A 25,584-nucleotide genomic window follows, 5' to 3' on the forward strand; every position below is an offset into this window, starting at 1 on the left:
TTTCATTTTTCAGCACGACCTGGCACCTGCTCACAGTGCCAAAACCACTGGTAAATGGTTTACTGACTATGGTATTACTGTGCTCAATTGGCCTGCCAACTCTCCTGACCTGAACCCCATAGAGAATCTGTGGGATATTGTGAAGAGAAAGTTGAGAGACGCAAGACTCAACACTCTGGATGAGCTTATCGAAGCATCCTGGGCCTCCATAACACCTCAGCAGTGCCACAGGCTGATTGCCTCCATACCACGCCGCATTGAAGCAGTCATTTCTGCAAAAGGATTCCCGACCAAGTATTGAGTGCGTAACTGAACATAATTATTTGAAGGTTGACTTTTTTTGTATTAAAAACACTTCTTTTATTGGTCGGATGAAATATACTAATTTTTTGAGGTAGGAATTTTGGGTTTTCATGAGCTGTATGCCAAAATCATCAGTATTAAAACAATAAAAGACCTGAAATATTTCAGTTGGTGTGCAATGAATCTAAAATATATGAAAGTTAAATTTTTATCATTACATTATGGAAAATAATGAACTTTATCACAATATGATAATTTTTTGAGAAGGACCTGTATATATATATACTTTCCGCTAGAAAAAATGGTGCCGGTCACAGTGACCGGCAGAGGTTTCGTTTTACGGACATTTTGATGATATGCAAGTCAAATATTGCCTCTTAATTAGTCGAGTTGAGGAAAACTGGAGGCAGTCTATGTAACTTAAAAAATGAAATAATAAGGCCGCATAGAATGCAACATGTTACTATTAGCTTAACTTTCAAATAGACGGGAAAAAACATGAACGTCCGATTGGCGTCCAACACACGTTTCACACACATTCACTTTTTGAAACATTGAGGTACGGATGTACCAAATACAAATAAATAAAACATCTCCAGTTAACTAGCAGATCATTAATTTAGTACGCTATTAAATAAGAGATCTAGCGCTAAAATCGGTTGTTTTTTTAAATCAAGCTGAGCGCTCGTGTCCGCTGCTATCAGTTGCATGGACGACGCGCTGCGCGAGTTGCGCAATCTTCACTCGGACGCGCGTTTCAATCTATCGCCGTTGCGGAGACTCTCTTTCATTCCGGTGAAATCACAAAATAAAATGCACACAAAGGTGTCCCTGCTTGATATAGACTGTCTGTAACCATGCACTGATGAACATATAGGCTATTCAGTTTTGATGAGAGAAAAATAAACTGTAGGCCTACGAGTGCGCGGATTAGAACCACTGATCTATAGGCTATAATGAGATGTTCCTGGTTCACCATCGTCTGGCCTCTGAAAAAATCTTTTATGGCTAGTCTGCATGGGCCTGGCCATATTTTAAACGTCTCACTCAATCGTTCGCTGTTTAGGTCTATATTACAGCCGTTTTAGGCGTGCGCTTTATTTGAAATGCAGCATGCGATATTGTTTCATAACTTTCAAACAGTAGAGCCTGTTCCTTTATATTTATAACATAGCCAAAGGTCGGTGTATTTTTGCTTTAGGCCTATACAATTTAGGCTTATTCTCAAATTCAGATTGTGTTAGGGGGGACGGGATTATTAGGCAATTTTAATTGGACAATTTGACCGGAGAGATTTAATTTTGTCGGACATTTCATTTTTTTCCCGGCCAATGTCCGGTAATTACCGGACAACGGAAACCCTGATATATGATATATATATATATATATATATAGTATATATACACATATACAGTAGGCTATATAATTAAGAAATATATATATATTCTTTTTTTTTTCTTTTTTTCTGTGATGTCAAAGTTTAATTTTCAGCAGCCATATCTCCAGTCCTCAGTGTCACATGACTTAAAGGATTCTGATATGCTGAATTGGTGCTCAAGAAACATTTCTTATTTGGTAGTTGTGCTGCTCAATATTCCTGTGGATTCTTAGATGAATAGAATGTTCAAAAGAACAACATTTGAATTTTTTTTTGTAATAAGTGTTTTCTGTAATTTATGATTAATTTAAAGCATCCTTGCTGAATCAAAGCATTATTTTTTTAAACTCTTACTGACCCTAAACTTTTGAACTGATGTATATGCAATAACTTTTACACTTCAGATTTTGAACTAATGAACGTGTTTGACAATGTTGTCATCTAATCTACATCTTTAGCACCATGACTAAAACCACTCCAGCTTATCAGCGTAAGGAATGTATAACATTTAGATAACACTTCACTTCCCTGCATCTGGCCACCCTTTCCATTATCTACAGGTCACTGGTTTCAATGGATGATTGCTTCCTTGGGCTTTTTGACCTGTTAAAACTTGCAGGTTTGCTCTTCTTTCCAGACACCGTGTCTGGAGTTGTGTTGTGCAGAAAGACACATTTTTTCCCTGGCCTGTGAATGCTCCATCACCATACTCCACATTTCAAACACTTTATGCATCTGCACAGTGTCAGCAGCAACAGCTCAGCACACTGCATCAGCTAACCAAAAAGCTTTCAACAAAAGCGCCGTCTGATACCACTCCAATCTTCCCAATCCAAGAACGGTGGAAAAGACATTGGGAAAAGAATGTGCCATAGAAACTCTAATGGAGATTAGAGGGGGGTTGTTCAATTCAATATGTTCTTAAAATGTCAGACAGGCACAGATTGGGCTCATGGGATCTAAACTAAAGCAGGTGGTCTCTTTTTTTCTGTGGGGTATGTGCATACTGTCCTCACACACCTGCTAAGCACTAATCAAGAGAGACTATTTCTCCCTTATCGTCCATTTCATAATAGAACCTTTAAATGCAAATCCAGAATCATGCAAATCTAAATTGTTTTAAACAAGTAGAGAGGATTGATTAAGCTTGAAGATACAATATGGGTTTTAAAATAACCACAGCAGAGCTACAGCCTGCCAAATGGATTTTATAAGTGCACCAGAAGATTTTCAGGTCTTAATTCCCCCAATTAAGAACACAAAGAAAAAATTTGATATTCTCTGACACAGTTTATATCAAGACTGAGAAATGGAGAGGTGAAGTACAAAGGAGGAGAGTTTGCATGACCTTTAGCAGAGTTATGTAATGGCAGAGCGCTTTACTCAGAAGCAAATTTAAACTCAGAGCATCACATTGATGCTTACCAGGATGTTTTCTCATCATTCCACACACCAGAATAGAGCCATTAATTACAGACACGGGAGCCAGAAAAGATTATAGCCTGGCATTGCCTAGCATAGACCTGGGCAGGATTCTAGACAATTACATGCAAACACACATCTCAAAGAAACGGTCAAACACCTGTTGTGTAGGCAGCTCCAGTGAAGTCAGTACCTGCCACTCACTTTTCTCCCAATAACTTACAGACCAACAGCCAGCTAACATGGGTATTTAGATCATACGTCACATATTCTTAAAGGGATGTCTCTGTCACAATAACGAGTCCCAAGATCCAAGTGCAAGTAAAAGACAGTTTTTTTGACAGAAGTATACTCAGAAGGTCTGACAAGATGCAGGAGACAGAAGAAACTCTTAGTGTGGAATCACTGGTTGATGTAACCCCGAACTGGTAATCCAACATGCTGAGGAACTCAGATGAGAGCGCAGGGATCAAACTCAGCAAGAAACTCTGACGAGGTAACTGGCAACAAGAACAAGGCATGAATAACGAACCGACAACACACAATTCACACGCCAGCTAGATAAAGGCAGCGGACAAACAACAGCTGAAACTCTGATTAGAGTGATCAGCTGTTGCTAATAGGCAACGCACACCCACCGACACACATGCACCCACATACCATAACACACCAGACATAGACACAAAATTAACACATGGATTCATGAACCGTGACAGTCATACATTCTAAAATCATGTTTTATTTTTTTCCACTTATTGTTAGTATTGTTATTAAATATTGTTAGTCAAAATCTCTTAGTTGGAATTTGGTTTAATGATATATATATATACATTGTCATACACTTTTAAATCAAGGCACACATGTTTTTTCTCCCCAAATGTTTTTCTCTCTTTTATATATATATATATATATATGGTTAACTTTGACATCCCTAAAAAAAATCTCTTTTGTTTTCCGCATACCCTGTAACAAGAAATTTACAGATTGCATTATGAATTGTGATAGTTAGCATGTTTACTGTTCATATATATTTTACATGCTCAAGTTATGATTTTACGCAGCCCTTGCTGTCATTATTAATAACCATCCACTGTAGTTAAAAACTTGCTAATTAGTCAAATAAGTGTGTAGTAGAACATAGCTGGAATAATAACCCCTGAGGAGATGAGATCAGCGCCCATGTTCCAAGTCATCAATGGCGCTTTGGATTCAATTATTCCTGGAAGCTCTGCGAGTGGCTCATATTGCATTGCGTTGGCCTTTTCAGTCGCTTGGAAAGGAAGTTGGGTGACATGTTAAGTTGTGCTTAATAATTCTGCTCTCCATCCAGAGTAGAGTTATTACATGAAGTAAAAAAAATTGACTTGTTCTTTGATGAACACAAATCTTTGAATGTGTCCTATTCGTTTAGCAGCGTGCTACCAGACTATTGATCGGCATATGAGTCAATTCCTCGTGTTCTGGCTTTTGCTGAACTAGACGTTTCTTCCATCATTCAGTCCATTACAGTGGGTCAGTGCTCAGCACTAATGCAAAATCACCAGCGTACACTTTCTCCCAACACAGAACAAGACTCAAGCCCCCTGATTTCACCCTTTATAAACTTCCCTCTTTTTATAAATGTCCCTTTCTACTGCTAAGTACTGCACTGGTCTTTAAATATACATCACAGCATACAGGCACTTAACTCTAAGTACAAATCAAAGAACTGGCACTTGTCATGTAATGCTGCAGAGAGTCCAGACTTGACTTTAATCTCCTGTCATCCAGTTTCCTTTAGACTGAAGTTCGTCCTGTCAGACAAGCTCATACTAAACTCATAACTCTTACTAAAACGTCTGATCTCCTCCCTCTTCACTATCAAAGGACAAACGACAGTGCTTTTTTCCTGTGGGAAAATAATGGTTTATTTTGATTATAATGGAGCCACACTAAAAACTCACTATCTCGCTGATATACAGTATAAATTGATAGAAAACAGTGAACTGATATGCATGTACAGATTTCCACAGAATTGAAATGACCCTTATTGTGTGTGTGTGTGTGTGTGTGTGTGTGTGTGTGTGTGTGTGTGTGTGTGTGTGTGTGTGTGTGTGTGTGTGTGTGTGTGTGTGTGTGTGTGTGTGTGTGTGTGTGTGTGTGTGTGTGTGTGTGTGTGTGTTCATGAGATATTTTGGTTTATTTGATTATATGCTTAACCGGAATATGGTAATCTCTGCTTCATTTAACACATTTTACAGTGTTTAAATCCATTTCACCCAAATATTCAGCTGAGGAAATGCTTTAGAAAAGTCTTTAGATTTTGTCTGGGCTAGCTGATAAGTGATGCAATAGCCACCGGCTCTTCAACAAAACGTTGCAGGACATTGTGTTTTAGTTTTCTAACTGGTCCATTTAGCTGTTTCTTGAAGTAGCAGGCAAAAGCAAAGGGCACCCTCACTCAATCTGAGCTATGTGCAGTGATCCCTGCAATATGTTTCCACCTTTGAGAACAACTGCCTCCTTTCATCCAAAATCAGAGCAGTGTAGTCAGACTTGTGCTGGATAGTTGGATCTCATTGTCTTTTATTGCTGCTTTTATTCTGTATTTATGGTCTCTCATAAGAGTTTTGTGACCATGATTTAGTATAGGGTTTGTACAGGGTTTATGGAAAAACTCAATCCACTACCATTCAAAAGCAAATTTATACTTTTATTCATCAAGGATGCATTAAATTGATCAAACGTTTTATAAAGACATGTATAATGTTGAGAAAAAATTATATTACTTACAAATAATAATAATAATGTTCCTTTAAACTTTCTATTCCTCAAAAATCGTGGAATGGAATGTATCACAGTTTTCTCAAAAATATGAAGTACAACTGTTTTCAACACTGATAATAATAAGAAATGTTTCCTGAGCAGCAAATAAGCACATTAGAATGATGTGGCACTGAAGACCAGAGTAATGGCTAAAGAAATTGCAGTTATTTTAATTGTAATAATATATCACAATATTACTCTTAATATCGTGTTTTTCCTAAATGCAGACCTGGTGAGAATAAGAGGCTTCTTTTAAAAACAAATCTTAACAATCCCAAACTTTTGAACAGTAATGTATATCATGGAATATAAAAAAAATGTTTTAAATCAGAAATGTATAACATGAAAGGTCATATTTCATTGGATAGATATTGCTCTTTTATAGCGTTATTGTGTGATCGATCCTGTGTGATTCATTGGACAGCACATGATACAAGCTAATGGATAATAAGTATAGATGGTAAAGTGGGCTTGAAAAAAGCTCAAAAAGCCAAATCGCATGTTAAAAAAAAAAAAGGAATGTGGAAGGTCATGGAAAAGTAATTCAAATTCATTGGTCATTAAGTGTTAGAACCTTGTTTGGCTTTTTACAGCATTTAATGTTGTAAAACTGTTAATTTCCTCATCTATTGATGAATGAGTATAGGAAATAGGCCTACTGCGATTCAGTTTTTCCTCAGACTGTTAATTCTTTATTTATGTCTGTCTGGGTTTCATCACTAACACTCACACTGAAAGATTTCATCATCACATCTTCCCCAACTATTGATTCACCCCTTCATTTATTATCAATGTCTTCTGTTTCTTTTCTTTTTTCCTGCTCTAGCCCCCTCGTCATCTCTTCATCTCTCTCTATCATAGTCTGAGCTGTATGAGTGATGGATGCAGTCATTCTCATTGTGCTGTGATTTATAATCCTGTAGATAACCCACCAGCATGTCCTGACTGACCTCCATAGTAATGGGTATTAATGAGAGGTCATAAAGCATATCTGGTCTGACCACAGTAAAGTATGCCGCCAGAGGTCTGACAAACCCAGACGAGCGACTGTTTCAGAGTATACATCCTCTCACTTTCCATGCAGCTAAATTAATTATGTGCCATGCATTCATTAAGATGATGGAACGGAATTTATGGAAAGCGGTTGTACATCTATACATTCATTTGAATGTGCCACTATATGAACTTAAAAAAGGGAAGTAAGGTGAATCTGTGTGTGCTCAGTCTGATTTAAATTCAATCATACTGTAGGCTCACTTCCTAAAATGTTCCTAAATTCCAAAAAACTTTTATCAGCTAATCACAAAAAGAAAATAAGATTATGCTTGGTTTACAAATTTGCACAATCATATGCACCCTAGATTTATGTTTCTAGTATTTTACGACAAAAAAACTGTGGTATTGGTGCATGGTGATGGGTTTGTGGCTTAAATCATGAACATCACTAATCCAGCTAATCAAAGAGTGTTTTCAACAAACCAGCCTTGCTGTGCTCTGTGAAGCACTCAGACAATGTGATTAAAATGTCGTGGCTTAATGTCGAGGAAGCACACACTGGTGTTTCCAAATAATTACAGGGGAAGTTATCTGGCAGTTATTGGCTCTGGAACCCCTGTGAAATCATTAGGTAATCTCATTAGGTAGTAATGACCTCATTGGCTTGTTCCTTTACCTTCCAACTGGTGTAAGCGAGCAATTTGGGAATAAATAAAATCAGGATGTCGTGTGTATCTGCATTGTTTTCCGTTCTCTCCCCCCATCCATTTCTGTTATACTTTAGTTTTTTAAGTAGGATACCAAATATCCAAACTCCAGCAACAGTGACAGTGAATGAAACACCAGCAGTTTTTAGCGTTCAAAGAAGGAACCAAATGCAGGAGAGTAACATGTTGGTGTGTTTGATGTGAAAAAATATCTTTGCATCATTGCTGTTTCTTTGAGGGCAGAGAGACAGATTCTCCAGAGACCCTACATCTCCTCCAATTAGATATGAGAGCAGTGAAGTGCGCCTTCTTTCTTTCTTTCTTTCTTTCTTTCCTTCCTTCTTTCTTTCTTTCTTTCTTTCTTTCTTTCTTGATCATGAAATTTCAGGATGGCCAATATGATAAGCAAATAATTACGTTCATGTTATGTCCGATAAATGGCCAGTTATAAATCTATACTATATTGTAAAATGATAAAAAGAAATAGTGGTGTAGTTGGCATCACAATGTTATAATGTAGCCTACAGTATGACAGTTAGTCTCTAGCCTCTGTGATCGCTCTCTAGAGCCCTTTTCACACAGCGCGTTGATCCCGGGAAATTGCCAGAACACCTTCTGTGTGAAACTTGGAACGCAAACATGACCCAGGATTGATGCTGGGGTCGATGCCGGGTTGGGGACCTAGTAACATTGCCGTGTTCAGTCCCGGAACGCGTGCTGTGTGAACAAAAGCCGTAATCAATGCCGTGTCGTAATGATGGCGCTGAAGCCGGGATTGTACGCGATTGTGAAACGTTACGTAATGTGCTAGTTTATGATCGAATCACAGAAAAAATGCACAAGCGTGGTTTCTCTAGAGAGAAATCGCAGCTCATAAGCAAACTATAGACGCTGCTGATACATTACATGTCACATCAATGTCACGTGTCTTTACGGGATTTTTACGGGTTGTGTGTGAACGAACTCTCTGATTCCGGAAAATCACTGGCAGTGTGAATGAACCAAAGTCAAACGAACCCGGGTCAAATCCCAGGTCACTTTATCCGTGTATTTTCCGGAATCTCTGTGTGAAAGGGGCTTAGGTCTTTCTGTTTCTCTTTGCCCCAATCTCTGCCAAACCTGACTGTTTTTGCTGTGCGATCCTCAACTATACCTGCCAGAATTGGGAGTGCAGTAGTCATCCATCTTCAGGGCATACTTTACCACTGTGGATGTTAAATTAAAAATGTATAGCCAACAGAACTAGGTCATATGCACTTTAAGTGTCGAAGACAGCGCTTAGGAAATGAGCATCATCAATCAAACCTGTGAGTCTGCAATGGTTTGTGAATTCAGCAACACTACAGACCAATTATAAAGGTTGATAGACTGGAGACAATGTTTGTTTTTCAGCAAAATGTAAACTTTTCAACTGTAACCACCAACTGTGTTGATTAAACGTTTGCTATTATGTCACATTATGTTAATCACTTTGTTATCTTTAAGCTCTCGTTCCTGTCTTCTAGAATAATTCAGCTCAAATACTATCCTTAACTTTGTCTCTGTAATTCATTTTAGGTATTTTATGTTGATGTTGTTTTTAGTTTTAATGTTCAACCATCTCTTGTAAGTTTAGATATCAAATGATTCCTGCTTTGAGAGTTATTTTTTTTCAGGTGTCTGAAAATCCCTTTAGATGCATGAATCCCTGTTGTAACCTCTCAAACTGAATGAAAGCTGTAGATTTCAGCATTTAGAACAAACTGTTCATTTCCTCTGCATGGCTCCTATGATTGGCAGCTGACATTCTGAGTAATGACAAGGATGGCAAAGAGAAATATCATATCTCTGATATAATAATAGACCAGGGACTCTTAAAAGCTGGAGAGAGAACAAGCGAGATTACATTCTCTGATGACTTTTGCACCGCTGAACACTGAGCACACCCAACTACTCATATAGTTATTTAAAGTGGTGGGATGCTGATTTAAATATAACTGTAAACTTATATAAAATGGATATTCATAACTTTTTTATTTTGTTTCATTTGCGAAAATTTGATTTTGGCCTGATAAATAGAAAGTGGGGATGCATAGAACTTTTCATTTTCATAATCAACTAGTCAGTGGGTTGTCTGAAGAACTAGTTGAGTATACCGTCTTAGCCCTGGATAATTGGGCTGATTTATGGTCCACCACATATAGTAAAATTGTGTGCGTTAATGAGCAGCTAGATGGTCTGCATCTGAATGTAACCAAATGCTTGAGGTCTTAAGATATGCTTTTAAAGTCGGCATGAAAAAAAGTTTTTGTCTTATTGTAAACGAATTTTCAATGCTTTCCTTATTTTTATATTTGACATCGTAATTTTTAATCAAAATGTCTAAACGTGCTCTACTGGTGACTTCTTCAATCATTTTGATACTCTCACTGCTCAAACTCTGCCCCTCTAACCGCACTCTTGCCCTCGAACTGTCTCAGGCAAGTCAGCAGTGACTGCGCGCGCGCTAGCTCGTAAGCTGCGCGGACATGGCGACCGAGTCGATATCCATACCGAGAAAAGAGATCCTCTGCACGGGGCAAAGTTTGCTCTTCTCCCAGTTGACCCGAAGGCCCAGACGAGCTAGGTGCCGAAGCACCAGGTCCCTGTGTTCGCAACCTGAACTCGAGAGTGAGCTATGATCAGCCAGTCGTCGATATGACTCAGGATGCGAACCCCGTGTTCCCGAAGGGGAACAAGGGCAGCCTCGACGACCTTCGTGAAGATGCGAGGAGACAGGGCTAGCCCGAAAGGGAAAACCGCGTACTGGATGCCTGCCCCTCGAAAGAAAACCGAAGGAACGGTCTGTGTCAAGGAGAATAGAGACATGAAGAAGGCGTCCTTCAGGTCGATCGCTGCAAACCAATCCTGGGCCGTATGCATTTGAAAATGCGTTTGAGCATCTTGAACGGCATCCCGTGAAGGGAACGGTTCAGCACGCGCAAGTCCAGGATTGGCCGTAACCCACCGGTTTTCTTGGGGACAATGAAGTAGGGGCTGTAGCAGCCGGACCTCATCTCGGCTGCAGGGACAGTCTCCATTGCACCCTTCGCCAGCGGGGTGGCAATCTCTGCTCTCCTGATGGGGGCATAGCCACCGACAAAAGTGGAGCGGACTCCCCAAGCGGGGAGGAGACCGTAGGAACTGAATCGCATAGCCGAGCCTGATGGTCCGCGCGACCCAGCAGGACAGACGGGGAAGCTCTAACCAGGCTCCCAGGAACTGAACCAGCGGGATCACGCGAACCACAGGCGTCCCCCCGGAGGGGCAGCGAAGCGGAGTAACTGGCCCGAACGTGGACGGCATAGCGGCCCGATGTGGGGGCACAGTTAGCAACCGCGCCCTGGCAGAGGGGGCCAGGGGAGGACCAGGCTGGTCGTCCCGCGGGGGCCTGCTCTGCCAGGGGTCTGGCGACAGAGGGGGACAGGGGCGAAGCGGTCCGTGGACGTCACGCCATGTCAACCACCTCTGGGACAGAGGGGGACCAGGAGAGCACGGCTTGTGGGCGGCGCTCTGTGACGTCCGAGAACTCTGTGCTCAGAGACGGGAGAGTCAGCTCTTTGAAGAATAAGGTTTCTTCCCCGGCCCTCCCCCGGGGAAAGGAGTGGTCCTGCTACCAACTCCTGGAAAGAACTGAGTCCCATCTCTGAGGAACGGGCGTGAACGGGCGGGGAAGGAGCCGCGGGAGGGCGCCCTCGGCGGTGGGCAGACCGAGGGATCTGGGCAGACGGCGGGGCCATCGGGACAGAATCAACCTCAGTCTGCTCATGGGCGGCTGAGAGCTGTTGGGCAAGCCCTCAACCGCACCGCCGAAGAGGCCGACCTGGGATATGGGAATGTCGGACAGACGGGTCCGCGCGACATCCAGCACATCAGACAGGTTCAGCCACAGAATGGTGAGCATCACCTGACCCAGGGAGCGTACGGCCACTTTCGTCGCTCAGAGAGCAAGGTCAGTGGCGGCGCGCAGCTCAGTGAAGAGCCCTGGGTCAGTCCCCCCCTCGTGCAGGTCCATGAGCATCTGGTCAGGTGGACCAGCAGAATGACCATGGCCTGCAGTGAGGCGGCTGCCAGTCCCGTGGCGCTATAGGATCTCGCCACAAGCGTAGACGAAAAACTACAGGCCACGGGCGGGTGCTTAGGATCGCGCCGAGAAGAAGCACTCTGAGGACACATAGCATCGCAACAGAGCGTTCAGCCGGGGGGACCCCAGTGTACCCATGGGCAGCGGCCCCATCGAGGGGAGGAAAGGCGGATGAGATCACCGAGCGTTCCCGAAAAGACAAGGGGGTCTTCTTGGACTTCGAGATCTCATCATGCACGTCCGGGAAGAGAGGTATTGGGGTTTGCCGTGGACGAGGGTCGGCGGCCTTACCCAAAACCCATCGTCCCAGGAAAGCATGGTCGTCATCTCCGGATCAGACTCAGGCACAGCCGTATGCACACCGGAAGGTGGCAGCTGTGACGAGCCCTCACTTTCAGAAGACTCAAACCCACCTAGTGATGCTGCAACAGACATGGCATCTTCCTCTGTAGCTTCAACTGAAACACACGGGCCACCAGAGGGTAGACTCGCGGGAATCAGCAGTTCACTAGCGGGCACCGTCATTGAAGAGGGGGGCTGGGGTCGCGGACACATAGTCGGCGCCTTGATCCAGACCGTAACCCTCAGGTCACCCTGGCCACCAGCCGAAGATCGGGGGGTGGATGAGGGGACTCTCACTCTTGCGAGTTCACCGAGTCTCGACCTATATATGACGCGATGATCACGTTCCCAGCGAGAACATGAGTCACCCACGAGCGCTGTTCAAGCATGATCAAAGCCCAAACACACTAGACAGCGCTCGTGCCCATCAGAGTCCTTTAAAAAGACGTGCCGCGTGCGAGCTCTTTTATGAGAGGAGAAAAAAACTCTGCGATGTTGAAGCATATAGGGAGACACACACACACACTGGCAGATCACTGCACAGATCAGCAGGCACTGTGAGCTCGCTGCAGATCGCCGTCACACCAACACCGGAGAGAGAAGCTTGTCTCGTAGAGCGAAGTCAGAGATGACTGTGGAGTGAAGAAATACTCTTGGCTCCGAAGCGAAAACATATCTGCCTGTTGCCGGCGTCCTCCTTTTATACCCACGAGGTAAGGCGGAGATACGCTATGCAAATTCCGCAGACCCATGGCATTTCTTTGCCTTTGGCTCGTTTTGTAATACTCGAAGTCGATAGGCGTTCTAAGTGAAACCCCATTCGTCGTCATCCGACGTAACTCGGAGTGACAACGAAAGGGAACTATTAATTTGATGGATCAACATGCTGACCCATCGCTAATAGAAATCTCACTTTTCTTTTGAAAAGTTGTTTAACCTGAGTACATACAGCCACATTTACCTCTCTCATTACAAAAGCCCCTGGGTCTGCTAAACAGCTCTCCGTATTTTTGTTTCTGAATGTGAGCAGAAAGAAATATCACAGTACTTGTGTGATTTAGAAGTGCAGCAGGCGCATATGACTGCCAGTTTAGATAGCCACACTGATACTACACTCCCAGTTGGTTTCCGCATTAGCTCAGAGCAATCTCTCTCTTTTCCGGTCCTTTATGAGCAGTTCAGTCAGTGGGCGCCTTTTGAACGTGACTGCCGTTTAAGTATTTTCCCTCCCACATTGTTCCTTCTCTCTTAGAGGATTCACACACGAGTAGAGCTGTCTGATGCGATGTCTCTTCACTTCAGCGTGACCTTTGACTCATAGTCAGTAGGCGCAATGATAAAGAGTGCAGTGATGACTGTGACGTCTGTCAGATGTTATAGGACTAGAGCTGTCTGATGCTTCACAAGTCTCAATAGTAGTTTTAGCTGTCATTTTAAGGGCGCTTGGTAAGCCGCACAACCCTCTGAGTTTCAGAGCAGATGGCCTCTATCAGTGCTGCCAGTTTTCATGCAACAAGTACTGTCCAATCAGAGCCAAGCACTGCTGCTTTAGCCTGATTGCACTTTGGAGGTTATATACACTACACTTTAAGCCTCTGGCAATAGATGCACTTTCACCGAATTTTCACCATTCTGTCTCACTTTGGTGAGTTGATCGATTCCAAATTAAATAAAAAATTATTCACAGTCATGAAAGCATTGGGTTTGGACCTGAAAAACTTTTATATCACAAGCTGCCGAAACTAACTTAGTAATGATGTTGTTTTTGGCCATGTTTATCAAGACCTGCAGCAAAGCTCCTGCAAACTGCACGCCCTGCTTCATTGTGCTGTAGATGGCCTTCACTCTCTTACATAACAGGTCATTACAATTTGACAGAAAATATTTTAATATAATTATGAATGCAATTATGTTCACATGTATATGAAACCAATGAAAAATCATGAAAATCCATATATGTTGAAAAGTATTTAGGTTTTTGTTGTGTTTTAATGTATTTCTAAATTTAACTTTTTAAATTAAAAAAATTACCACTGTATGAAATGTGCAATACAATCTTGCCTTGCCTAGTGTGAAGGACCTTCATTAATAAATAAATAAACTATAAATAAACATTCAAAAGTTTGGGGTCAGTAATTACAAATAAATAAATAAAATTGATAATTGTATTCATAAATGTTACTTTTTACACTTTATTCATCAAAGAATCCGGGGGGGTTGGTGACACTGAAGATTGGGGTATGTCTGTGCATATTAATGCCTCACAGATCATGTTTGTGTACAGGGCCAGGCAGTCTGGGCCATGAATCCTCATCATTCGAGAGTTCTACCAGGATGGTGATGCTAAAGCTGGAGGGAGTGTGTATGTGTGTGAGGGATGTTAAATTCTCAAACAACCTCCCATTTTGGTGGGAGTGGAGATATCTGACATAATAAAAATATAATGGGTGCTGCTCATAAGTCCTTCAGGCTAATCACATAGCCAAGGCATCAATTGCTAGTTTACTCAGAATTACTCAAACTGTTACTAATACTAAGTATCATATTTTATTAGCCAACATAATATTGTCAACACCGGTTTCCTTACCAAACCCACCATTACCTTAGGATTTAACCAATCACTACCGAAACCCTATGCACCCTGAAGAAATACTTAGAGGAATGTCCTTCTCTGAGAGCATACCACCTTGATCGAAAGAGTGAGGAGAGACAGAACAAGGGCTTCAGGGATCAATTACAGAGGTCTTGAGTTATAGGAAGGCTACTGTTTCATTTGGCTTTATTAAACTGGAGGATTGTTTGCAGAAACAGAGTTTATTAAGCACTACAGGGAACCAAAAGACAGGAGAAATAGAGGGTCTTCTTTCCAACCACGTGGCTTCTCTGGTTCACTGATGGTATACAAGGAAAAAGCTCTTGTACTGAGTACCAGTGGTGAAAATATTTTGAATGTTTAATGTACAGTTATTGTAGTTAGAATTTTGGACCAATGAGATTTTGCTGTGGGTGTGGCTACTAAACACAACGCTAGGAATAGAAACCAACAAAATGACCTGTTACTCGTAGCTTTTATTGCATGATGTTTTAGTTGTATTTATGTCATTATATGCTTTTGTGTTTATTTTAATCATAAGGTGTTCATTAGGACTACACATGGCTTTGGCAGAGCCCCTATATAGCTGACTAATTACAACACATTATCAATCACAGTCCTTACCTTATATTATCAAACATCTCCAGTAATGAATCTACATCTGTATGAACACAGGGAGGGAAAACCTGGACACACACCAGTAGTGTCATTCGAAGTATTTTTTAATGTTTCCCATCCTTTTAGTCTCATTAAAATGTCTTTGTTTTCAGTCACTGGACTGCAGGGAAAGCAAATAAAGATACAATTATAGAAACAATCACCTGAAAGGCACATAAAAAGTTATAGTGAGAGACTAACACACACACATACACACAGTGCACACACTCAAGGGGACATCAGGTTCTAATCACGGTGGTGTTTTAATCAAATCCACGACCTCTCTGCTAATCGCTGGTGACATTACAGTTCCAGATAAAGTATGAGAGGAGCCTGCTGGCCTCCCCTCCTCGTTTCACTGTACGTTTCCCATTAACCCTCAGGTGAGGCTTTTATTAAGATTTAATCAGGCCTCTGTTTTCTGATCCTGGAGAGAAAGTATTTTAAAACAGCAGAGACGAGAGAGAGAATTAAAAGAGTGACACAGTGCCTTTGCTCACATTTTATTGAATTGGAACGTGTATGTTCTCTGTATTGCTACACACCGGCAAAACAAGTTAGCCTAATTGTTTTCATTTATATTTTGGAGCTTTTTGCCTTTTTTCCTATCCATCCATCCAGCCATCCAATCAACCATCCATCATCCAATCTATCTATCTGAGAATTGAACCCCTGTCCTTGGTGTTGCTAGTGCCTTACAAGTACTTTGCAGGTTGAGCTGCTACAGGAACACACACCTGTGAGATTATGTGAGCTCCACCTTCTAAAGAACACACATTCTATCTGCTGCACTAAAGCTCCAATTTATTGTTTAATGTAAATCAATATAAATAAATACAAATCTGGAAAAAAAACTTTGCTTACCCACAGTTAGATCACTATTGTACTGGCTCAAGGAAAGAACAGATGATAACTGATAACAGTCCAAATAAAACACAAGAAGCAGATCTGTAAATACTCAGGTTTGCTAATAGCATTCAAGGTCATTATTCAGACTGATTCTCCTGTAAATTGAACATTAGAGCCTAAAGAGGAAGGAAATAGGAGACACTAATCAATTTTAGGCTTTATCAGAGATGAGACACAGTAGGGAAGGGGGTTCTCTACCTACCAGGCAAGATGGCCAGTGTGTGTGAGGTGTGGGGTAAATGTGTGATTTACAGATGCACCGATTGACTTGCCAGGGACCGGAATCGGACGTTTTTCCTCATGATGATCAGCCTGGACCGGTGACTGGCCCGTCAGTCTTACGTCTTTTCGTCTCCGTGCTGGTCCGTTTTGTGTCCAACGGAACATGCAAAATCATCAGCTGCGCGTTCTCGCTATCTTCTCTCCGATGGTGAATTGACACACATCCACGTCCTCTCACTTACGCGTCTCATTTGCTCCGGTTAAATAATGCTTGTATTTAGCATAATTTTACTAATTCCCACAGATCCCGCCAATTGGGTTTAAACCTTGTATTATATAGCAATTCTTCACAAAATTACCAGCTAACCGCAAGTAAATGTTTTATTTACCCGCCATAGCCCCTTTTTATTCTTGCGTGGTGCTTGAGGAGTTTAAATGTTAGACATTGGTTATATGGATTGTGTGTATGTGTGTTCATGTGTGATTTGGTCAGTCTCTTCTGTGTGACATCTGGTACTAAGGGTTCATACAAGAGGTGAAGGATGCAGACAGATGTAGAGGATTGTTTCAACCTGAAGCCAATTGTGCCAAGCCACAGAATAGGTTTTTTATTCTTGTCAGCCTCAGGGCATCAGATCAGAAGGGCACATCGCACACACACTCACACACACAGAGAATGTCTTTTTTTTAATGATGACATCTGACAGTGGTGTAACTCGGCAGAGAGGGTTTTTTTTTTTTGGCTTTGAGTGTCTGTGTGAAAGTGTGTGTGCATGTCTGATGCTCTGACTGAGAACATCACACTGTTTATGAATAAGCGAGATTGCATTCCACTTTTTCTTCCACACAAAGATAAGCACCCATTCTCAGAGAGAAAAACAGAGAGAGAGAGACTTTTCTTTGCTGAAGGGCTTGAATGGGCTGATGTTGTCTGGGCAGATGGACTTTAAATGTGTGTACATGCTTCTTTGTGTGCGCGTGTGCGTGTGTGAGCGCGTGTGTGTGCGTGTTTGTGTGTGTGTGTGTATGTATATTGAAATGATGTTTCACTAAACAAAGTTCAGGAGCATGTTCAAATAATCAATCCAATTAACTTGCCATCAACAATCATCATGACTATCCCATCAGCATGAGAGGAAGCATACACAGTATATAGGAACTCAGTCGACTCACCTACATTCTTTAACAGTTTTTCAGCATCCCTCCACCACCCCGACACCTCACTCTCGGCTTGTTCCTTCCACCGCCAGGCATACGGGGGGAGTACTCTGGGTTCGGGCCAAATACAGAGCCCGGAGCCCTCTCCTCGGACAGCACGCCAAATATGCATACCATTTATTCTATTTCACTTATTTGTAAGTGTGAACTCGTGAATTACAGTCCACACGGTTAAAAGATTGAGTGGAGCGTGTTGTTTTACATTGTTCTATGGAAGGTCAAGGGGTCATAGTGCATCTCATTAAGATACACTACTGTTTTATAAAAAAATATATTTATTTAAAGATTTGTGGGTTTTTTATGTTTTTGAAAGGACACTTATTATGCTCACCAAGGATGCAATGATTTGATAAATGCTCAATTAACATTTCTTATTATTATTATTATTATTGTTATTAAAAACAGTTTTGCTGCTTTATATTTTAGTTGAAACCTTGATGAAGTTTTTTCAGGATTATTTGATGAATAGAAAGTTCAAAAGAACAGCATTCTTTTTTTAAATTAATCTCTTGTAACATTATAAATGTATTTAATGCATCCTTGCTGATTGTTAATTTCTTCTTTCTTTATTTGTTTGATGAAGTCTTACTGACCTCACATTTTTTAATGATTTTGTATATGCTATTGACTTCAGCACAGACTGACATTAACTTGTTATAGAGACAGTCATCACTCAGCACTGATCTTATCTACTTATTATTGTGCATTATTATCAGAAGCATACTGCAAAAATTGTTACCAGTCCATTTTACAAACACAATTTGAGTGAAGGCTATGGCTACATAACACAAGAAGTCAGGTATTGGAAGGGGTTAAAAAGGTAAAGAGGGATTTATGACATTATGTAAGGCATTTCAGAGGCAGAAGTTTGGATAGTTTTTGATAAAATATTACTACATTTTGCTTTGCATTGTGCACAATTTGAAGCATCCTTTTCAGTATGTCCAACAAATACAGACTGGATGTCATTGATTTCGAATGGAGAGTAATACAGGAGATGCATGGAGTTCTTGCAAATGGGAATTTTTTAGGTCATGTGCGACCCAATGTGATGCATTATAATCAAAACTATGAGCGTCAGGTGAGAATTACTAATTATTATTTCTGTAAAATGGGCAGAAATAATATTTTTTTTAATTTTTACATAATTATTTACATTGATTAGCCCTAGAAAACCTACTGTGCTTTTCTTTCAGACGTATTTGTTTTGTGTGGATATTTTCATACATTCATCATTCATTCATTTTACAGAAGCGAAGGTAAACAGCTGCTTCATGACTGATTTAAAAACTTCTGTGCGACTGCCACTAGGGGGCAAAATGCGACAATCGTATTAAACACTAATGTTGGAGATTGTGGAAAAGTGCCTTAAGCCATTTCATACACTTGTTTTTAGCCTTGGTCTGATCCAACATGACTTACATGAGCAAATGGCATCACCTCCTGCTGCTAGGCTCTGTGGATACAGTCTCCTCCTGGGCTCCCTTAAAGACAACCATCTTATTAGCACTGGCTTTACACACACATGCACATGTACACCCCACCCTCACTCTAATACAACCCATCTCTTGTTTTTAATTGGCTCTCATTATAAACCAAACTGCTGCTGTAGCTCAGCAAGTCTCCAGAAATGTTAGTTAATGGTGGAATGTGCTAGAAAGCCAGCAATTAGCCGTAGCTGACAGGCGAGAGAAGAGCCGTGCCGGCCGCTTTGATGACTCCCCTGTTCGGTCAAGATGACTGTTTGTTTAGGCTGCAGGGATCCAAAGGGACGAGCACAGTTTCATTTAACATAAAAAAACAGCCTAAAACAAAAAACAGGTTCCTTATAAACAGCCTCTGTGTTTTGGCAGACCTGCAGAAATAGGGATGATTAATTCACATGCCTGACAGTGCCGTGGGTTATTCAAATGAAAGTTTTTTTTGTTTTGTTTTTTTGTTTTTTTTGGTGGAGCAGGGGTTTCAACGCTGTGGACAGTATCAGACTCTTTGTTTTTCATTGTCTGTTTGTTCTGCTTTCTTTTTTTATTTCTCTTATGGAATCTTTTTTTTTTTACTTTTAAAAGTTTATTTGTATTTGTCGTTATTTATTTATTTTTACAGATATAAAGGTGATGTAAGCTGCTGATTATGCTCATTTCAACCACACACCCTCTCTGCAAAACCCCGCCTCAAAGGACAGGCAAAACGATTGACAGAAAGAGAGTGTCTGTATTCGGCTATTGATTCTAATCGGCTTCTGATTGGCACAATTAAATTGTAACGTGCTAATCTACCCTGTGGGATATAAGTTGGGATACACTTGCCGCATGTCTCAAAACGTTCAGTGTGAACATCTGGGAGAAAGAGCAGACATATGGATAAATCTTAAAAAGCGTGACGACGCGAAAGAGAGCTCAATTCAGTCCGTCTTTCAGAAAGCCGAATTTCAGACAGTACAAGTAGCCTACTGAATTGAATTGTCTTTTGCATCTTTTTAACGCTTGAATGGACTAATCCACACAAAATTATGCCAACAATAAAAGTTTTGGCAAGTATTCACGTAAACAGTCGGTTATGTCTTAAACGTAAACAGTTGGGAGAATATTGGATGTGAATCAGTGTTTTGGATTTGTGTATTTGCCTTAAAGTGATGGACAGACAGACTGTTATCTGTAATTAATGTCTGATTGGAAGACTGAAGAATGTGCAATGCTATTTTGTTATAAAGAATGCATATATCATTAAATGAAAAAAAGAACATGTTCTTGTTTCTTTATGAGAAGTGGTTTTATTTCATTTTAATATAAGGACATGTCAAAGCAGTTAAATCTGTCTGTATTGGATGTTCAAAAGAGTATATAATGAGTTCGGAAATTTTAGAGTGATGCTTAACTAAACCCATTATATTTACTATAGATTTAGTCGACTAAAATCTTATGATATTTAGTTGACTAAAACTAGATTAAAATAGTTTAGATTACTAAAATATAACAGACTATGACTAAAACTAAATCAAAGTTTGCTGTCAAACTTAACACTGTTAAATACTGTACACTACAGTCAATAGGAACACACTTCACCAAATAATTTGTTATATTGTGTATTCTCTGTCTTTGCAGGTGAGCCTGCGCTAGCAAAGGAGAACAACTGCTTGAATGCTGCAAAGGCCTGCAACCTAAACGACACCTGTAAGAAATACCGTTCGGCTTACATAAGCCCCTGCACAAGCCGAGTCTCAACGGCTGAAGTCTGTAACAAACGGAAGTGCCACAAGGCCCTGCGACAGTTCTTCGACAAGGTGCCGCCCAAACACAGCTACGGTATGCTCTTCTGCTCGTGTCCTCTAGGGGATCAGTCGGCCTGCTCTGAGCGCAGACGCCAGACCATCGTGCCAGCCTGTTCATATGAGGACAAGGAAAGGCCCAACTGCCTGACACTGCAAGCATCATGCAAGACCAATTACATCTGCAGGTCTGAACTGGTTTACAAAAGGCAACAAAGTTACAAAATGTTATTCTCTTGAGCATTTTTTTAATATTGTTTGGTTAATTAAGTTCTAATAAAATAATAAATCGTTTAGGGCTGCAACTAACGATTATTTTAATAATCGATTAATCTGTTAATTATTTTTTGGATTAATCAATGAATCGGATAAAAAAATAAAATTAAAAAAAGCATTAATTTCTAACTCTTTATTCAAAAACAGAACTAATAGTGAAAAAATGTACTGTGCAAAAAATCTTCAGAACGTGCACAAACAGGTTGCTCCTTGAACATCCCTGAGCAGTTAAAGTAATAATAATAAAATGGACTAACAAAAAACATACACATGTATGCTTTACATCTGCCAAATATATAGGCTTTAAAAAAAAGTGTACAAAAAGATAAAGCGACCTGAGCTGTCAGAACAATAAATAATTTATACAAAAATAAAGAAAATTACAAATCAGAAAACTTAACTGGATTTGTCTGAACGTCAGAAGTTTCACTACACTCGCACACACTCACAAACTTTCACACTCACTGATGCACACACTCACAAACTTATGTTTTGTTTTTTGTTAAAGATGTTATAATCTTTAACAAAATGTTTGACATTATTTGACAAGCAAATGCACAAAAAAGACAAGTCTTTTTTGGACTTTTGCATGGATAATAGGTAATAATAATAGCAATAATAATAATTATAACAGAAGATAATATCTCTAGTCTATCCTAATATTAATTGTACATAAAATGTATATAAAATATAAATACAATATAAAATAATATAAAAAAACAAATACAATGGATTGACGATCTCCTATGATGTGTAAGGTATTTTGCAGGAGTCATTTAGAGTAAAGAATGAAAAATTCAGTGCTGCAATTTGTGGAAAAAATATTCCCCTTGTAGTGTTACTTGGGACAAGAAAGTGTTTTCATCTTCTGTCTATCTGATTGAAATCACAGTCTGCTAATTCAGTGGTAAGAATTTAATTGTTGTTTTTATTTATATTGTTATCCATTTATCAAACTTCCATGCCTCTTATATAGTAATTATATATTACTATGTAGTATCTACCAATTTACTAATGCTCAGACACACTCAGTCTCTCTCGTGAGCAGACACACTCTGTCTCTTTTGCGCACTGTCACTTGCGCACAGACACACTGGGTCTCTCTCCCGCGATCTCGGACACACTCGGTCTCTCTCGCGCTCGTTCGCAGAGTTCGCTTCACTTTTGTCCAGTCCGGCGCCTCATAGATCTGCTCCGCTCTGCACTCAACTTTTTTAATTTATACTTTTAATTATTATTATTTAAAAAAAAATCTTTATTAAATCTTAATGATATAAATAGTAAGAACATACATTTTTAATTTATACTCAAACATCTCTGCGAATTATTGACTGGCGTAAATATCGCACGACACAACGAATCGATAATGAAATTCATTGCCAAGTATTTTAATAATAAATTTTATCGATTCGTTGTTGCAGCCCTAAAATCATTAACACTTTACTTCAGTGAAAGGTTAGATTTTTGTAAATCTTTGGATGATCGATCAAAAGGATAAGCAATGCAGATTTATTTTCACAACCTGCTTTGCTCATATTTACCAAGAGGAATAATAATTCTGAACACAACTACATATATAAAATAAAGTCTGCTTTTTAACTAAATTGTTATAATAGTATATAATATATTTTTTTATTATATTATTACATAAAAAAAACGTCTATGGTTACGTGTGTAACCCTCGTTCCCTGAGTAGGGAACGGAGACGTTACGTCGGATGACGACGAATAGGGTTTCGCTTAGAAAGCCTATCAACTTCGAGTATTACAAAACTAGCCAATGGCAAAGAAATCCATGGGTCTGCGGAATTTGCATGGCGTAACTCCGCCCCACCTCGTGGGTATAAAAGGAGGAAGCCGGCAAAGATGCAGATATGTTTCTTCGCTGAGGAGCCAAGACTGAGCTCAGGCGATCCCCGCGGTACAGCGGAAAGTGGCAGGCAGACGTAACGTCTTCGTTCCCTACTCAGGGAACGAGGGTTACATACGTAACCATAGACGTTCCCTTTTGTTGTCACTCCGAGTTACGTCGGATGACGACGAATGGGGTTACCAGTCTAATCACGCCACCTTCTCAGCTGTCTTCCAGTGCCCTGCGTAAATAGAGATCCCTGTCAAGACTGGACGAAGGACTCCATTTATCACAGGAATACCAAGGTACACTGGGAAGCATATCCCAAGCTTAGGGGAAGTATGCAATTAATGCCAACCCGGAGGGGGGGGGGGACTTAGAGAATACACATATGACCCGAAGGAACCAATGGAAAACACTGGGGTGTCCAGCCGCAGGTGGAATATTTCAACCCCAGGGGTGGCAAGGTGGCTTGCCGAGGGAAAGACACATGCTCAGAGAGGCTTACAGTGGAAATACACATGTGGGGGTCGCTCAGAGGAGGGACCATGCACACGGGAGGCACCTAGCCGACGCACAGGCAATAGACACTGGCGCCGACGTCAGGAGTGCTGGAGGAGCTCAGGGCTTTCGGGGAAGCTCACCTGAGGAGAATATCGCACGTATCCAGTCCGTGGAGTGTAATGGCGATCAAGCGAAGACACCTGAGTGGGTCCGGTACTAGCTGGTTGAAGCGAGTACATGAGAGGACACAGGCTCCACTCGGAGATTATAGAATCTGGCGAATGTGTTAGGTGTCGCCCAGCCTGCAGCTCTGCAGATGTCTGTTAGCGAGGCGCCATGCGCTAGAGCCCAAGAGGACGCCACACTCCGGGTGGAGTGGGCAGTCACACCAAGGGGGCACGGTCGACCGTGCTGCTGGTATGCCAAAACAATGGCGTCCACTATCCAGTGAGACAACCTTTGCTTGGAGAGAGCCTTTCCCTTCAGCTTCCCACCATAACAGACAAAGAGCTGGTCTGAGGTCCTGAAACACTGCGTTCTGTCTACATAGGCGCGGAGAGCTCGTACTGGACAGAGCAGTGCCAAGGCTGGATCTGCCTCCTCCAGGGGCAGCGCTTGCAGGTTCACCACCTGGTCCCGGAAGGGAGTGGTAGGAACCTTGGGCACGTATCCAGGCCGGGGTCTCAGGGGTCTAGACCTTCAGGGTGGAGGGAGACAGCCTTCATTCCAACCCCTGTTAAAGGAAGTCGCCATTCTCCAGGGAGTGGCTGAAGCCGTGAGAGCTCGTCGGCTGCACAGTTCAGCGCTCCGGGAATGAAGATGGCTCGAAGCGACCTCAGATGCTTCTGACTCCATAGGAGGAGGTGGCGAGCGAGTTGTGACATACGGCGGGAGCGTAGACCACCTTGTCGATTGATGTGCGCTACAGTGGCGGTATTGTCTGAACGGACTAGTACGTGTTGACCCCTGAGCATCGCCCAGAAGCGGTGCAGGGCAAGGCGTACTGCCAACAACTCGAGGCAATTGACCTGCCATAGCCGCTGGGGTCCTGTCCAGGAGCCCGCAGCAGCATGTCCATTGCACATGGCGCCCCAGCCCGTGGTGGAGGCATCTGTTGAGACAACAACATGCCGGGAAGCTCGTTCCAGGGGGACACCTGCCCTGAGAAAACTGAGGTTCGACCACGGGGTGAAGAACTGACGGCAGGTCGGAGTAACAGGTACTCGGAGCGTGCCGTGTTGCCATGCCCACCTCGGGACTCGGTCGCGAAGTCAAAGCTGAAGCGGTCTCATATGAAGCAATCCGAGCGGCGTGCCCGCGGCTAAAGATGCCATATGCCCCAGGATCTCGAGAGTGAGCTAGGATCAGCCAGTCGTCGATATAACTCAGGATGCGAACCCCGTGTTCCCGAAGGGGAACAAGGGCAGCCTCGACGACCTTCGTGAAGATGCGAGGAGACAGGGCTAGCCCGAAAGGGAGAACCGCGTACTGGGATGCCTGCCCCTCGAAAGCAAACCGGAGGAGCGGTCTGTGTCGAGGAAGAATGGAGACATGAAAGAAGGTGTCCTTCAGGTCGATTGCTGAAAACCAATCCTGGGGCCGTATGCATTCGAAAACGCGTTTGGCGGTGAGCATCTTGAACGGCATCCTGTGAAGGGAGCGGTTCAGCACGCGCAAGTCCAGGATTGGCCGTAACCCACCGGTTTTCTTGGGGACAATGAAGTAGGGGCTGTAGAAGCCGGACCTCATCTCGGCTGGAGGACAGTCTCGATTGCACCCTTCGACAGCAGGGTGGCAATCTCTGCTCTCATGATAGGGGCATTGCCACCGACCTAAGTGGAGCGGACTCCCCTGAAGCAGGGAGGAGACCGTGCGAACTGAATCGCATAGCCGTGCGAACTGAATCGCATAGCCGAGCCTGACGGTCTGCGCGATCCAGCGGGACAGACGGGGAAGCTCTAGCCAGGCTCCCAGGAACTGAATCAGCGGGATCATGCAAACCACAGGTGTCCCCCCGGAGGGGCAGCGAAGCGG

General features: G+C 42.0%; 1 protein-coding gene across 4 annotated transcripts in view; it reads left to right on the forward strand.

The window, feature by feature from the left end:
• gfra1a (gdnf family receptor alpha 1a) overlaps positions 1 to 25,584 on the forward strand; it is a 121,730-nt gene that overhangs the window by 56,805 nt on the left and 39,341 nt on the right. For all 4 annotated transcript variants that reach the window (XM_077237261.1, XM_077237262.1, XM_077237260.1 and 1 more), the window contains one exon: positions 20,756 to 21,107. In XM_077237261.1, the coding sequence (XP_077093376.1) occupies positions 20,756 to 21,107 (352 nt within the window). The remainder of the gene's footprint in view (positions 1 to 20,755; positions 21,108 to 25,584) is intronic.

The sequence above is a fragment of the Siphateles boraxobius genome, unplaced genomic scaffold (assembly GCF_051911475.1).
Source record: "Siphateles boraxobius isolate OS27281-9 unplaced genomic scaffold, OSU_SipBor_1 20, whole genome shotgun sequence".
Taxonomy (NCBI): Eukaryota; Metazoa; Chordata; class Actinopteri; order Cypriniformes; family Leuciscidae; genus Siphateles; species Siphateles boraxobius.